The sequence below is a fragment of the Neophocaena asiaeorientalis genome, unplaced genomic scaffold (genome assembly GCF_003031525.2).
Source record: "Neophocaena asiaeorientalis asiaeorientalis breed wild unplaced genomic scaffold, Neophocaena_asiaeorientalis_V1.1 scaffold865, whole genome shotgun sequence".
Lineage (NCBI taxonomy): Eukaryota > Metazoa > Chordata > Mammalia > Artiodactyla > Phocoenidae > Neophocaena > Neophocaena asiaeorientalis.
Window position 1 is genome coordinate 54,633 of NW_020172382.1, and position 15,283 is coordinate 69,915.

The following is a 15,283-nucleotide window of genomic DNA, read 5'->3' on the forward strand; positions in this document are numbered from 1 at the left end:
ACAAAAGGGACTTTGCAAATGTGATTTAAGGGTACAGACTTTGAGATGGAAAGAGTATCCTGGATTATGAAGATTGGGCCAATGTAATGGGGTTGGGGGGAGGGAGAGTTGGAGGAGGAGGACTTAATTCCTTCCAGCAGCAATAGAAAAGGAACCCACCTTGACTTTTAATTGACCTTGACCTTCACAATGAACATCATGCTCATCCTGACCCTGACATAACCTCACATTGATCTTGACCCTGAACTTGACACTGACTCTAATCCTGAACATCAACCTCACCCTCACCTTGACCCTGAATCCTACACGGAACTGGACATCCACTGAACTTGAATCCAGCTTTCAATCTTACTTTCACCCTGACAATAACCATCATCCTAATCCTGACATTCATCCTCTCACTGATCCTCTCTAATGGAGCCTCAGCCTGATCCTAACCTTGGCTCTCACACTGATCTTGAACCGAACCCTGGATCTAAAATTTCCCTTATAGTGACCTTGTCCTTGAACCTGATTCTGACACCATGACCCTGACCATTCTCTTATCTTGATCCTTAACCTGACATAGTATTTTACCTTGAATTGGACACTCACCCTCACTCTGATTCTGATCTTAATCACTCTGTCCCTGATCTTACCCTCATCCTGACTGTGACTCTGGCTGCTGTGACATTGAGCTTGATCGTGACCTTCACCCTTACACTAACTCTGATCTGATCTTGGCCAGGGCCACGACCAAAACCAGGGTCGGGGCTAAGGCTAGGTAGGGTGAGAGCCTGGGCAGGAGCCATGATGAGGGAGGTATCAGGTTAGGGCCAGGGCTTGGGCAAGGGCCAATGCCAGTGTAAGACGGAGGCTGAGGGTCATTCTGAATGTGATTGTGAAGGCCAGGGTCGGGGCTAGGGCAAAGCTCAGGATGAAGGTGTGTACTAGGGTGAGTCAGGGTCAGGTGAGGGTAGGAACAGGAGTATGGTAGATGTCAGATGCTAATGAAGTCAAGGGTGATGATTAGGGCGAGGTTGAGGAAGAGGATCAAGGTCTGGATAAGGGCCGCCACCAGGGCAAGGGCTCGGAAGGTGCTGGGTTCAGGGGCACCACGAGGTCCCGCATGAGGGTCAGGGCGAAGGTCAGAACAAGGATGAATGTCAGTATAAGGGGGTGGGCAAGGGTCTCAGCGAATGTCAGGACAAGGGCAGAAGCCAGTCTGAGGCCAAGTAGAAGTGGGGCTGGTGAGCGGATTAGTAGAAGTGGGTGTTCCGAAAGGAAGCGCGGAGGCTGGGCGAGGATTAAGCGAGCGGGCGGGGCTCGGGCTGCGGGGGCGCAAGCGCAGCAAAGGCGTAGCCCGACCCAGGCAGCCATGGGGGCGGGCGCTGTGGAGCCGCAGATGGCTTAGCACGAGCTGCTGCATGTGTTTTTGGAGGCCCGGGACATGCTCTGCGTCGCCCAGGTGGACAGGGTAGCGCGTCCTGTCCCAGGCGGGAGGCAGGGCTGGGCTCGTGGACACTGGCGTGTCCACGGTCGGCCCATCCCCTCGGAGCCTCAGTTTCCCAAATCTGGGAGGGGGCGTCGGACGGCCCTGAATCCGCGATCTGCAGAGGGCGCTTTTGGCCCCCGGGGTGGCGACCTCGGCGACCTATGAAGGGGTCTCTCTGAAAGCCTCTTATCCCTCCGTCCCTCCGTCCCTCCGTCTGTCGGTGTGTCCAGAGCTCCTGCGCGGTTGGCTTGCACCGGGCACCTGTGAACAGGGTTCACCCCTAAGATTGGCCTAGGGATCCCCACCTCTTCTGGAATATTCTGGAATTTCCCTTCTGAGGCCTGCCTGGAAAGCCGTGCTCTCCCCGTGAGTGGCACCTCCTCCTGCGGGCTCCGCCTGTCCCTTCCCAGCCAGTCGAACTGTACTGGCTGTGCGCCCTAAGTGCCTGTTTAGTGCATTAGTCTGATCAGCGCTTCTGCCCCTGTTGTGTTCCGAGCTCTTCCTCCTCTGTGCTCTTACGCAGCACAACTGTAACTAAATGATCACATACTGTACTTGTTAAATGTTTGCTTCCCCCCCACCCCCGACCCCCGCTAGACTCATTCTTTTGTCTCTTGCATCGCTGTGTGTATAACCACTGTATGATCACTGTGTGTATACACTCAGCGTATGGCTTGATATTTCGTGTACTCTAAGTAAATGTTTGTTGAGTAAATGAATTTCTTTACTTTTAAAATACATTATTATATCATTTTACAAAAAGATTAATAAACAGACCCTTACCTGAATTGTGTAATTATAACTTAAATGTATCAAGTAAAATACTGCGTTGTTATCCCCATTTTTACCAATAGGGAAAGTGAGTATCGTGCCGTGAGTGCATTGGCTGAGGTCACCCAGGTTGTCTCCCAGCAGATTTTGAAAGGGAGGTGCCGTTTACCCTTTGATAGCAGCAACTTCTCCAGGTTCTGGTTTCCCTCTTAGGTAAAATGAGGTCAATAAACCCTGCCTCACAGTGTCATCATGAAGATCAGCATCTAACAGAGGCATTCTCCAAGGTGGGTAATACCCATTTTGCAGGCTATATTACATACTATAATTTTATGTTAGGGAAGTAAGAACATCTCAATTGGGTTTTGAACCGGGAACTATAGAAAAACAGAATGCGGAAATCTTCTTACTTGGTTTGATTATTGCAAAATATCAACTTTACATTCCTACTAGCCAAAAAGATTTCTTAAGGACTGAGAAACTTTGATTTTGGGTGAGTGAGGGCTGTGGAAGTAGGAACCTGGGCTCAGATAGGATGGTTGTTATTTCTGCCAGGGCCTGGAAAGCCACGCATCTGGATGGGACCCTCAGTAGGTCTGGGCCACAGAAAGCTCCAGAGTGGTTTCTACTGAAGCTGTATAGGCTCCAGAATCCAGGGTGGCCCAGCTGGAGAGGCCAAGAAGTTCCAGGATGCAGGTGTGGGCCTGAGGGAGGGGGAGGCAGGGTACTCTGATCCCTTCCCAGGGCCACCTGAATCTCTTCCAGATACTTCTGCAGAGAGCAGTTTGTGGGAATAGGGCCTGTGTGCCCTCCCCAGGTAGCAGTTCTGTTCCTTCACCATCTCTGGGACATCCCTTTAGCCAGAGCCTTAATTTACTCCATTGCAGCAGCCTTCTTATGGGTCCTGCTGCTCTGCCCTCGTTTCCAGTTCTTCCTTCTCGCTCTTTTTTTTTTTTTTAATTGGCCCTACCACGTGGCTTACAGGATCTTACTTCCCCAACCAGGGATCCAACCCATGCCCCTTACAGTGGAAGTTCAGAGTCTTTTTTTAAAAAAAATATTTATTTCTTTATTTTGCTGCATCGGGTCTTATTTGCAGCACACAGGATCTTTGTTGTGGCACGTGGGATCTTCCGTTGCGGTGCACGGGCTGTCTAGTTGTGGCACACAGGCTCTAGAGCACTCATGGGCTTAGTTGCCCCAGCACGTGGGATCTTAGTTCCCCGACCAGGTATCCAACCCATGCCCCCTGCATTGGAAGGCGGATTCTTAACCATTGGACCACCAGGGAAGTCTCCAAATCCTTCCTTCTCATAGCAGCCTAAAACACAGTTTGACTTGCCACTTTTCCATTCACAGTTCTCACTGTTTTTGCCCTTCTGACTTCCAAGAGTTGGTCTAAGCCTGTCTCCAGCTCCTTTCTCTATGTTCTGATTAAGGCAACCTACTCATCATCTTTTTCATACTTCTGAATCTTTGCCCAAGTGGATCTTTCTCTCCCTGAAATACTTCAGCCGTTTTCTTAGAGGATAACTGCTCATCCTTCAGGAGTTGATCAGTAATTACTTCTGAACCCCTTGGCTCCAACTGAGTTGGTCATTCTCTCCTTTGTCATTCATTATTTGGTGTGTTTTATTTGATTGTCTGAATTTGTCTCTAACTTCCCACGGTGAGTGTTCTTGAGTGCAAGCACTGGGTCTCATTTAGCTCTCTGTCCCCTCCACAGGGCCTGGCAGGCTAGGCACTAATTGCATGTTGACTGACCAGATACTCTTCTAGGTCTGGAATGAGGCTTCAAGGACCAAGGAACTGTGGAGGTGAGTGGAAGAAGAGCCAGGCCTGCTCAGGAGAGTATCCCTCAAAGGAGAGAGGGGTGTACTTTTCAGCACTCGCTGCGTTTCTGCTAAGTAGACAAGAAGGGACAATCCACAGCCCTTACCAGCAGGAAACTCCTCCCTAGTTGGGGATGTGAGACTTTTTTTATAGTGTATTGAAATATAAGCAATTTTGTTAATCAAGTGGAGGTTGATGTAGGTGGGGGTGCCAAACTCAGGGGCAGAAATGTACACCAACTTGAATGCAGCTGGCTGATAGAAAAATCAATAGACAAATGAACCACTTTTATTTGATTTCAACTTTGGTGTAACAACATAGTTATATAAGCGTGTTTGATATTAGAACTTAAATAAAATTCAAAAAATTAAAAGTAGATAATAAAAAATATTTTAATAATTAAATTATTAAATTTTTCTTTTCTGTTCATTCCTCCTTTGGAACCTGACATCTTTTCTTTTGTCCCAAGGGGTAAGTGTCAGATCTTCTGCCTCTTGTAGTATATAGGAGAGACTATATAGCCTTGATATCAACTAGGAGCTACATTTAGTTTTAGTCTTTCCTTATGGAAAACAACTGTTCACATGAAGTTTCCTCCAAACATGGAGGGAATCTTTGCTTGATGGTTTTTATTTTTATAATAACTGTGAATTGATAAATTTGAGAATTGTGGAATGCCAATCTTGCCATATTTAGTTTTCAGTATCATACAGCACTGTTCTCTTTGTTGCTTTTTATTCATTTTTTTTATTGCTAATCATACTAATTAGAAAAATGATGTTAATCTCTAGTCAATTTTAAAGTAAGGGAACTTTTACTGGATTTCAGTCTTTATCTCTACAATTTGGGGAATGTACTCTACATAGAACATTCAATTCTGGAAATTGATTTCTCTGTAGATAAGTGGACAAGAGAATGTCTTGCCAAATGTGATTCTCAAAGACACTGTGTCACTAGAAATAAATGAGTTGACTCATAGATTGGTGTAACTATTTGTGGAAGCCCTTGGAGGGCAATTCTCACAGTTGAAATGGGTAGGATGCCAACCCTAAACCCTAGTCTTTGTTCTCATCTTTACTGATAAGCTGGGGTAGGAATTTCCCTTTGAGTAACATAAGTAATATATTTCTTTCAGCAGTTCATAAAATCTCTTGAGCAGCTTATCACCTAACCCCCACATGTATGCATGTGTTACCATATTGTGTGTACCTCCAGGTTCCTCAAGCAGATTCTTCAGCTGTCTGCAAGCCAAGTCATGAATGGGTTTTCGGTTCATTACTATTTTATAGTTTTTGGTGCTAAACTCTTTTTAGCCTACAGTCATTCTTTGGTATGGTATCCTTGACCTATGTTTATATAAAAAACACTGGGTTTATGTTTCTGGAACTGGGACAACTGCAACAGCATTCCAGGAGCATCGTCACATGCACGTGTCATTTCTAATGTTGTATCTGTCATGGGTACTAGGCCCCAAAACTCTCCAGGCCCATAGAAACTCTTACGGACACAGTAATGAACATGGTTAACCGGTCATATGTTTTTAATATGTACTCTATAATTCTAATTTAAAACACTGCAAGTTACTTCTTTAAAATGCTTCATGACCTTTTAAATTCTGCCATCTCTTTAACACACTATGCGTTAGATTTTTGGTTAAAAGTAAAATTGCAAATATTTGCTTTTGTTTAAGCAAAAAAAAAAAATATATATATATATATTTTGTTTGTGTACAGTAGATTGTTTTGCTGTTAATTGCTTTCTGAAAGGTTTTGGTGCCATGGTGTTTTTTCACTTGATACATCCTTGTATTTCAGAGGCTTATCTCATACTTTACTCATGTGCACACTTCAGCCTTGTTGACAGTCTGCCCTTTTTTTGGTCAAATCACTTGGTTTTATTTTTTCTGAATATTGGTTATGGTTCCTACTTATGGTTTGATGTATAATGGCCTTAAATATGTAGAAATAGATTTCACTTCCACAAAGAAATGTTATCCCCCCTTTTTCTTAAACCATATTATCTTCTTAGTCTAGCTTTTATTTTCACACTGTTTAGGTTGAGATATGGGTACAAGAAATTTCCCTTTCTGTTTATTTCAACTAAAAGAAAGTCAACAACGTAAGAATGATGATGTGAGGCAGCTGATACTCAGCCTCTTAGTCCAAGAGATAAAAGGGATGGTGAAGGCCATGGTGGAGCTGAAAGCTCATTCTTTTTTTTTGGCTGTGCCATGCGGCTTGCAGGATCCTAGCTCCCCAACCAGGGATCGAACCCAGGCCCTCATCAGTGAAAGCACAGAGTCCTAACCACTGGACCACCAGGGAATTCCCTGAAAGCTCATTCTTGTCTGAGGAGTACCGTTCTGTGTGGCCCCAGATAAATTTTTCCAGGTAAGAATTTGATTTCAGTATAGCTAGAGATCTTCTTCTTTTACCTAATTTGTATGTGAAATCTCTTGATTTTTAAGTATTGACAGCTAGTTCAAGTAGGCCAATCCTATGCAGGCCAGACAAGGTAATCTGGATGCCCATTCTGCCTGCAGGCTGTGAGTATGCTACTTCTGGTAGAAGGAACAGGGTTTCAGTGAGGACAGGAAAACCCATATCCGACATAAGCACTGGATCCTTCCCAGTGTGTTAGAGGTCACTAGTGCCTAGTACAGAGCCTGACACATAGGTGCTCAGTGAGTCTACAGGCTTTGAATGGAGAGAAACTCTTTGCATTGTACTTATTGGGACCATGGGCTGTGAGCTACTTATTTCCCACCCAGCCTCATTTTTCTCCTCTGTGAGATATGACTGGAGTCCTCTGATGCTGTATCAACTCTGGTGACTGTAAATTTTGAAAGCCTGTGTCCACGGGGCCTCCTTAATCCTCTCCCAGATGTTCACTCTCCTTGTGTTTTACTTCCATGGCACTAATAGGCTGCCCCTTCTGAAACTTAGCATTTCTCTCCGGAATTTTAGTTTTACTTATCCTCCTAACCACCAGCTGAGAGTACTCGTAGGGCAAGGGCCATGTCTCACTCACTTTGGGGTCCACAGACTAGGTGGGGATTCAGTATTCTCCATAGTGTGGATGAGCTAATGTTTTATCTTCAACAGCCTTATAAGCGAGTTGCTATCATAGAATTGTCAGTAGTTATTGATACATACAAGTTAAGGATGCAGACTCTTGGAAAATGGTGGATTAATGACTTCTGAAAATTTTCTGTTCCATAAAAGCAATGAGAAAACTGGCATAAATTGTCAAAATCAACTTTTACAGAACTCTGGAAATTAACCAGAGACTTACAGTAGTCTGGGAAGTGTTTATTCAAGAAAAAAATGGCTTATTCTCAGTAAGAGCAGCAAGTGTTCACTTGCTCTGTTCCCATAACAACCTTCCAGCTTTGTGTTAGCCTTGAATACCAACAGTTCACAATCACAGTCAAACCAGGAGCTGCAGTCACTGGAAGGGTAAGAATGGGATTAGAGATTCTTCAAAGTCTTATTCCCAGAGAATTGTCATTGTTCAACCTGTCTGGTGTTTCCTGGAAGAGCTCACATGTAAGCTGTCTTTATTTTACCTTGCTTGAAGTTCACCCAATGTGAAAAACCTTTACCTTGGGGCATCTGTCAAGACAACTAAAGAGAATTGATTAACTTTTTTTTTTTTTTTTTGCGGTACACAGGCCTTTCACTGTTGTGGCCCCTCCCGTTGTGGAGCACAGGCTCCGGACACGCAGGCTCAGCAGCCATGGCTCACAGGCCCAGCTGCTCCGCGGCATGTGGGATCTTCCCGGACCGGGGCATGAACCCATGTCCCCTGCATTGGCAGGCAGACTCTCAACCACTGCACCACCAGGGAAGCCCTGATTAACTTTTTAATTAGTCTTTAATCAGAGTTGATGAATGATAGTTAAGGAAACAATAGGCCAACCAAAGAGTTTAAAAGGAAAACTGGGAATGTGATGTCTTTAGGGGTTTTGGAAAGCTCCAACACATTCCTAGGAATCTAGAAGGCCAAGTGCTTATGCAGGGCTGTGTGCTAACTCAGGGAAGATATAAAAGGGCTCTAAACTTTTACCTCTGGTTAACCTTGAGGTTCCGTGGAAGCAGGAAGTGAAGACTAAGACAGAGAAGTCAACTGCCTGGCTGAGTGTTGAACACATGCCCCAACCTGCACATAGAGCATTTGGCAATGACTAGGAAATTTAGTGGTTCCAGAAATTTAGGAAATCTCTGTTCTCTCATTACTGCACATTAATTTAACTGAACAGAGACATAAGTGGCCCTACATAACAAAGAATACAGACTTTCAGAGTTCAGAAACTTTTTAGAGTTATTCCACTAAACAAACAAAAAATAATAACAGCTATAATAAAACAGGGGTGGGGTGGAATCAGATTTCCAGAGTTCTACATTATGTTATTTAAAATGTTCAGTTTTCAACAGAAGTTATAAGTCATGCAAAGATACAAAGTGTGGCTAATATGCAGGAAACAAAGCAAACAATAGAGACTGTCCCCAAGGAAGCCCAGGCATCAGACTTACTAGACAAAGACTTTAAATCAACTATTTCAGTATGTGCAAAGAACTAGAGGAAACCATGTGAAAAGAATTAAAGGGAAGTATGAGAACAGTGTCTCATTAATAGAGAATATTAATAAAGAGAAATTATAAAAACTAACTAAACAGAAATTATGGAGTAGGAAAGTACAATATCAAATTAAAAATTCAAGAGCAGATTTGAGCAGGCAGAAGAAAGAATCAGTAAACTGGAATATAGGTCAGTTGAGATTATCCAGTCTGAGGAACACAATGAAGCTAAAGATGAAGAAAAATGAATAGTGCCTAAGAGACCTGTGGGATACCATCAAGCATGCAAGCAACAAATAATAGGGAGTTCCAGATGAGAGGAGAAAGAAAGTATTTAAAGATATGGCTGAAAACTTCCCAAATTTGATGAAAAATGTTAATTTGCACATCCAGAAGCTCAGTGAGCTGCAAGTAGGATAAAGTCAAAGGAGTTCCATTTCGAGACACTTTATAATCCAACTTGAAAGCCAAAGACAGAATCTTGAAAGCATCAAGAGAGAAGCAACTCATCATGTACAGGACAACCCCAATGAGATTAATGGTTGATTTCTCATAAAAAACCATGCAGCCCAAAAAGGAGTGGGCTGATGTATTGAAGGTGTGGGAAGAAAAAGATTGTCATCAAGAATTCTATATCTAGCAAAATGACGGAGAAAATGAAGACATTCCCAGATTAACAAAAGCTCTAAGAATTTGTTGCTAGTAGACGTGCCCTACAAAAAATACTAAAGAGAGTCTTTCAGATTGATATGAAAGGACATTAGACAGGAACTTGAATCCATGTGAAGAAGTAGAAGAAGTAGCACCAGTAAAGTAACCACATGGGTGTATATAAAAGGCAAAATAAATGAATTGTTTGCAACTCCTTTTTTCCTATGTGATTTAAAGGACAACTGCATAAAACAATAATTGTGACTCTCTATTGGGTACATAATGTATGAAGAAGTAATTTGTATGACAACAGCATGAATGAGAGGGGCATAAAATGGAGCTATACAGGAGCTAAGTTTTTTGATACTATTAACTTGATATTAATCAAAACTAGATTGTCATAAATTAAGATTTTATCCGGTAATCCCCAAGGCAACCACTAAGAATTAAAAGAATATACAGTTGAAGAAATGACAAGGGAATAGGACACAAGAAAATACTTAATACAAAAGAAGGCAGTACCAGAGGAATAGAAGGAAAAATGCATAGAAATAAGCAAAATGACATATGTAAATCCTATCTTATCAGTTGTATTAAATATATATGGATTAAACACTCCAATGAAAAGGCAGAGATTGGCAGAAGGGATTAAAAATATCCAAGTATATGCTCTTTACAATAGACACATTTTGGATTCAAAGATACAGGTTGAAAATAATAGAATGGAAACATATACCATGCAAACAGCAACCAAGAGAGAGCTAGATGACTATGCTAATAACAGACAAAATAAACTTTAAGACAAAAAGTGTTACTAGGGACAAAGAAGGATATTTTATAATAATAAACAGATCAATCCATCAAGAAGATCTAAAAAATTATAAATGTATATGGACCTAATAACAAAGCAACAAAATGCATAAAGGGCTGACAAAATTGAAGTTCAACAATAGTTGGAGGCTTCAAAAAAATGCAGACTCTTGAGTTCCAGTTGCATGACCAAGGCTGCATGACCCTAGGTTCGTTGTTTAACCCCTCTCTCATATCTAAAATGGAGATGAGGACCTACTTCATGGGGTTGTTATATAGATTGACTGGAAACACAAAAAGCACCTATTCCTGACATGTGGTGAGCACTAATTCAGTGTCATATCATTATCCCCATTTAACGGTGGAGGAAACTGAGGCCTACATAGGCAAAGTGAGTTGTCCAAGCTAGTAGATGGTGAAGCTGGGAATCAAAGCTAGGCCTACTGATGCCAAAACACCTTCTAATGACTCCTGTTCTGCCTGGGACTGTGGAGTCTTTGTTTCAGGCAGCTGTGTCTGAGACACTGGTCCTCCTGTAAAGCCTCCCAGATGACCCTGGGCACACAGACATGGAAACAGTACTATCTCTGCTGATCCGAGCTGGAGTTCCAAATGGAATCTGGGTGGCCAGAGAAGGACTTTATCTGCAAAGCCATTGCTGGGCACAAAGGTATGGGGTGGGGAAGGTGGCAACTGTGCATTCCCACTCTTTCCCTGGTCAGATCTCCAGGGATTTGGTTTTTCAGCAAATTAGTTGGAAAATGCCACATAATGAGGACATACTCTGCTATGTTCTATACCTCTGTTATCATTTGATCCTAACAGAGATCATTACATCTATTTCAGAGTAGAAAGAAACAGAAACTAAGAGATAAGGATGTTGTAACTGTTGTTCACAGTAACATGGCTGGTGGGTGGTAGGCAGTCCTAGGCATGATACCCAAATTGTAAGTCTGAAGTCCCAGCTCTTTCTGTCCACCACTGTCCCCAGAATCAGCACCTGTCATGCTCCTGAGAGAGAAAAGGAATGACTTGCCTGCCTCCCCTTCACTAAGTTGAATGTTCACATCCCAGGCATCCATGTTTGTGCTTAAGGCAAGTCTGTGTTCTCTTTCAGGACAGATAGATGAGCTGGCCTACATCTCAACCGAAGAGTACTGGTTTGATGGGCGGGAGAAGTCCATGGTGTGCGCCATGTCGTCAGATGGCACCGTGTGTGCCTGGGATCTGCAAGAGGTGAGCTGTCCAGGAGGGAGCCAGGATGAGAAGTGACCAGATCCTGCTATGTCCTCAGTCTTAGCAAGGCCCTTTGCCTTTCTTTACCATCACAGCCAACTTGTGAGGTGAGGAGTGGGAGCCCTATTGTACAGATGAGAAATCTGAGCTGCAGGAGGCTCAGTCGCTGTGCCAGGTCACACTTCAGACTTGAGTCTGATTGATCGCAAATGCCCTTGACTTTCTGCTGTCCTACCTCAGGGAGATGGGCATTTTTGCAGTGCCTGATGGAGGCTGTTTATGCAAGGGGATTGACAGCTGCCATGCCCAGTTCTGTGCTGTCCACATTGGAGCCAATGCCAGCCTCTGGGTGGTTTTGCCCAGATAATGCAGCTTTTACTCACCCCACTTGCAAACTTAAGTGTTAAAACCTTGATAACTTGGTTGGTACTAATTGTTAAAAGCTTTCCTATCCATTTTCATATTCTCTGATTGCTCTTTTTTGTTGTTTAAAGGATACAGTTATTTGCCTCATATGTCTTTCCTCCATGGTCAGTTTTTTCATTTGTTTATGTTTTTTTTCTCTTCCACGTGCTTTATTTTCTTCATATACATTGTGATGTTTGACATTATAATTTCAAGTGAAGGTCTCTGGTGACTGATGGGTGCAGGTGGCTGGTTTCTGTTTCATTGCAGTTGTGTTGCCCTGACCCACCTTATGCTGTGGACATGAGACCACACAGGCTTAGATGAGGAGCTCTTGGGCAGGAAGAAGACCTGAAGGCTGGGAGGTTCCATAGTTGCCAAAACAAAAAGGTCTTGACTTGAACATAAAGAGCTTTGGTGCTGGGGTGGCAGACCTTTTCTGTAAAGGGCCAGAGAGCAAATATTTCAGGCTTTGCAGACCACGTGGTCCTGTTGCAACTACTTAACTATGTGGCTGAAATGCAGAAGCAGCTGTATACAAGTAAACAAAAAGGGAGTGGCTGTGTTCCAATAAAACTGTACTTATGGACACTCACATGTGAGTTTCTTGTTTTTTTCATGTGTCATGAAATAGTCTTTGATTTTTTTTTTTTAATGAAAATACAAAAATTGTCAGTAGGCTGGGTTTGGCTGCAGGCCATGGTTTGTTGAACTCTAGTGTGGTCCATTGGTCACAGTGTGGGACTGTTAGGGCTAGACCCCTCGGCACCTATTCTGCCTGGCTTCCCAATCTTAATCCTCTTTGTGAACACATCTCCAATCTTATTTTATTTTTAAAAAGCTCAATCATTTTGTTGGAGTCATGCAGTATGTAGCCTGTTTCTGAACTCTGTTTCCCTGGTTGCTACTTCCTATTCTGAAATGGGAAGGGGAGTTTCACTGCTTTTTTACCCACTTCCATACTACTAGCCACTGGTGAATAATGTGTATTCTCCGAGACCTACTTGACATGAGCCAGTCACCGGTGCTGAGTCCCTACTAGTAATAGTCTTGTTAGCTGTTTAAGCAACAGAAATCAACTGTTGATTTGCTGATGTGAGGGGGAAGAAAGAAAAGAATGGAAGAATACTGGGATATCATGATTGGAAAAAGATCATGCTAACATGATAACACCAGATAGAAAAAGAACCGTAATAACTCCAAATTGGAAACAAACCCCATGTGGCAACTCTGAGAAACTCAGAAACAGCAATTAGAGGATTGGTTCTCTGATGCCCTGTCCTAATGTGCTGTGGGCCTGCTGGACCCGGGCTCTTACCTCGCTGTTCTAGCTTTCAGAATCGTGGGAGAGACCATGTATCTGGGAATCAGCCCATCTCGGACCAGTCATTTTCCTCTGTGCTAATGGCCGTGACAGGGCATGGGCCTTCGCCAGGCCTGGCCCGCGGTGGCACTGCTGGGCATACCACTGGGAAGGGCATGTTCTGAGCGGGGCAGTTGTAGATATGCAACAGAAACTGTTTACAACTACAAGGCTGAATTAGCTTATCTGTAAACCTGGGTTCCTTGGGGACCAAGTGAGATGCTCCACGTGGAAGTTCTCTTTATGCAGCCCTGCACAGCCCAGGTCCTGAGTACAGCCCAGGTCCCCAGCACAGCCTGGGTCCCAAGCACAGCCCAGATCCTGGGCAGGGTGGGTAGTGTTGGGTCCTGCCTCCCTGCCCAGCCTTCTTTAGTTGAGCCATAGGTAACCACTGGGAGTGCTGCCGACATCCTGTGCCCAGTGCACGTGAAGGACCCCACCCTCAGTCCCCCTGCAATGGCACCAACCCCAGGCAGTCTCAACACCCATGCTCAGCCACTGCTCTCCTCCAGGACACACCTGTCTCCTCTGTGGTAGAACATTGCTCCTGTGTTGTGTTCCCTACCATGCTGTGCAGCCTGTGAGGATGGGGATCACATCCTTTACACCTGCGAATCCCGTGTGCACTGGGTGATGGTCAAATGAATGAAAATAATAAGCATTTAGGAAATAAATGGGCCCTATGTGAGTTGTTACGTTAATTTTGTTGTTGCCTAGGGCACGGAGCTCTGTCTAGCCCTCTACAGCCTGCAGCTCTGGTGAATTTGGTGACTTACCCTCGGCTGCAACTGGCTGTCACCGTGGATGAGCGGGGACTGATCAAAGTATGGAAAGCAGAGAACGGGTGTAAGCAAGCCTCCTGCCTGCCTACATACTCGTCTTCATTGGAGGCCTGTGACTTTCCAGAAGGCCCCCGCCTGCTGGTGAGTGACCCAGCTCTCAGGAACCTCTGCTGTTTCCCAGGGTCTGTGGACCTGGCACCAGACCGCTGTGCCAGATGGCACTTCAAGCCAGGCCCTCCACATGGCAGACCAAGTGACCAAGTAATTCTGCTCAGTCCCCCAAGCTCCTCCTTGCCTGCCACATGGAGGGCAGACTCCTCATCCCCCTTTGGCTCTAGTGTGCCACAGCCTGTTCCCTGGCCCCATCTCTGCAGCCTCTCACCCTCTCAGAGGTCCAGCCCTGTGGGCTGCCTGTGTTTTCTTGTCCACGGGCCCCTGCTTTCCTGTCTCCTGGTCCTACTCATAGTCTTTCTTCTCCTTGCAGTTCCTTCTCACTACTGCATTCTCACCCTTCTTTCCCCCTTTTCAAGTCTCCACAAGGGCCCAACTGAAAGGAAAACTGAGGCTTATTCGACAGAATGCAAGCATTTGCTCCAGATGATGAAGGCCTTCTGTTGCCAGGACATTTGTTTTAGAGGTGATTCTTGGGCATTGGGAGGGAGCATTTGGCCAGAGAGAAATGGCAAAAGTGGGTGTTAGCTGGCAGATTGAGGAAGTGGCTCTCACCTGGGGGCAGTATCCTCCTCCTGGAGGGAAGGAGGTCTTTGAAAGCATGGGCAAACTGGCATTGCAAATATCAAGATGAGCAGACATCCGGGAACAGTTTCATATGTAAACAGAACTAATTCTGTTAAAGAACTAAGCTCGTAAACAAAAAGGTAAAACCTGATGAAACAGATTTCACATAAACAACTCTAGTTGTTTAAAGAAGACTTTGGAATAAGTGTAATTAACATCTCCAGAGCAATTTGAGAATATATTGTATAGATGAAGAGGAATCCACTAAGGTTCTCTCTTGGGAATGGAAGAGCACATGATTCACACATACTTGTCAGTGAAGGACAATTAGAAAAATTAGAAAATATATCAAGTAAGAGAGCTAAAAAGAGCAAACGGTTTCTAGGCCAAGATTCAGAAGATGGCAGAAATCAAAGTGCTGAGCCTAAAAATGGGGCTGCTTTTGCCCTGGAGATGTTTACTACAAAGCTAAGGGGCTGAGCAGAGCTTTAATAGCCAAGTAGACAAAAGTTGGACTGCAGGGCCACCAAGGAATGGAGCCCTGTGAATCCTCTTACATTGGGGTGGGTTATCAAGTTGCAACCTAAGAGTGAGGGTGGTCTGAAAGTAAACAGTCCCTGCACTGGCTGCCCAGTTACTG

At 44.2% G+C, this 15,283-nt stretch overlaps 1 protein-coding gene across 1 annotated transcript; it reads left to right on the plus strand.

Annotated features, from left to right (window-relative positions):
* Positions 1 to 150: 150 nt before the first annotated feature.
* Positions 151 to 14,456, plus strand: FBXW12 (F-box and WD repeat domain containing 12). Its single transcript, XM_024731962.1, is given in 6 exon segments — positions 151 to 1,456; positions 4,025 to 4,062; positions 10,626 to 10,789; positions 11,237 to 11,362; positions 13,850 to 14,046; positions 14,436 to 14,456. Coding segments are annotated over 6 exon segments (894 nt in total). The 5' UTR covers positions 151 to 1,108.
* Positions 14,457 to 15,283: the final 827 nt, after the last annotated feature.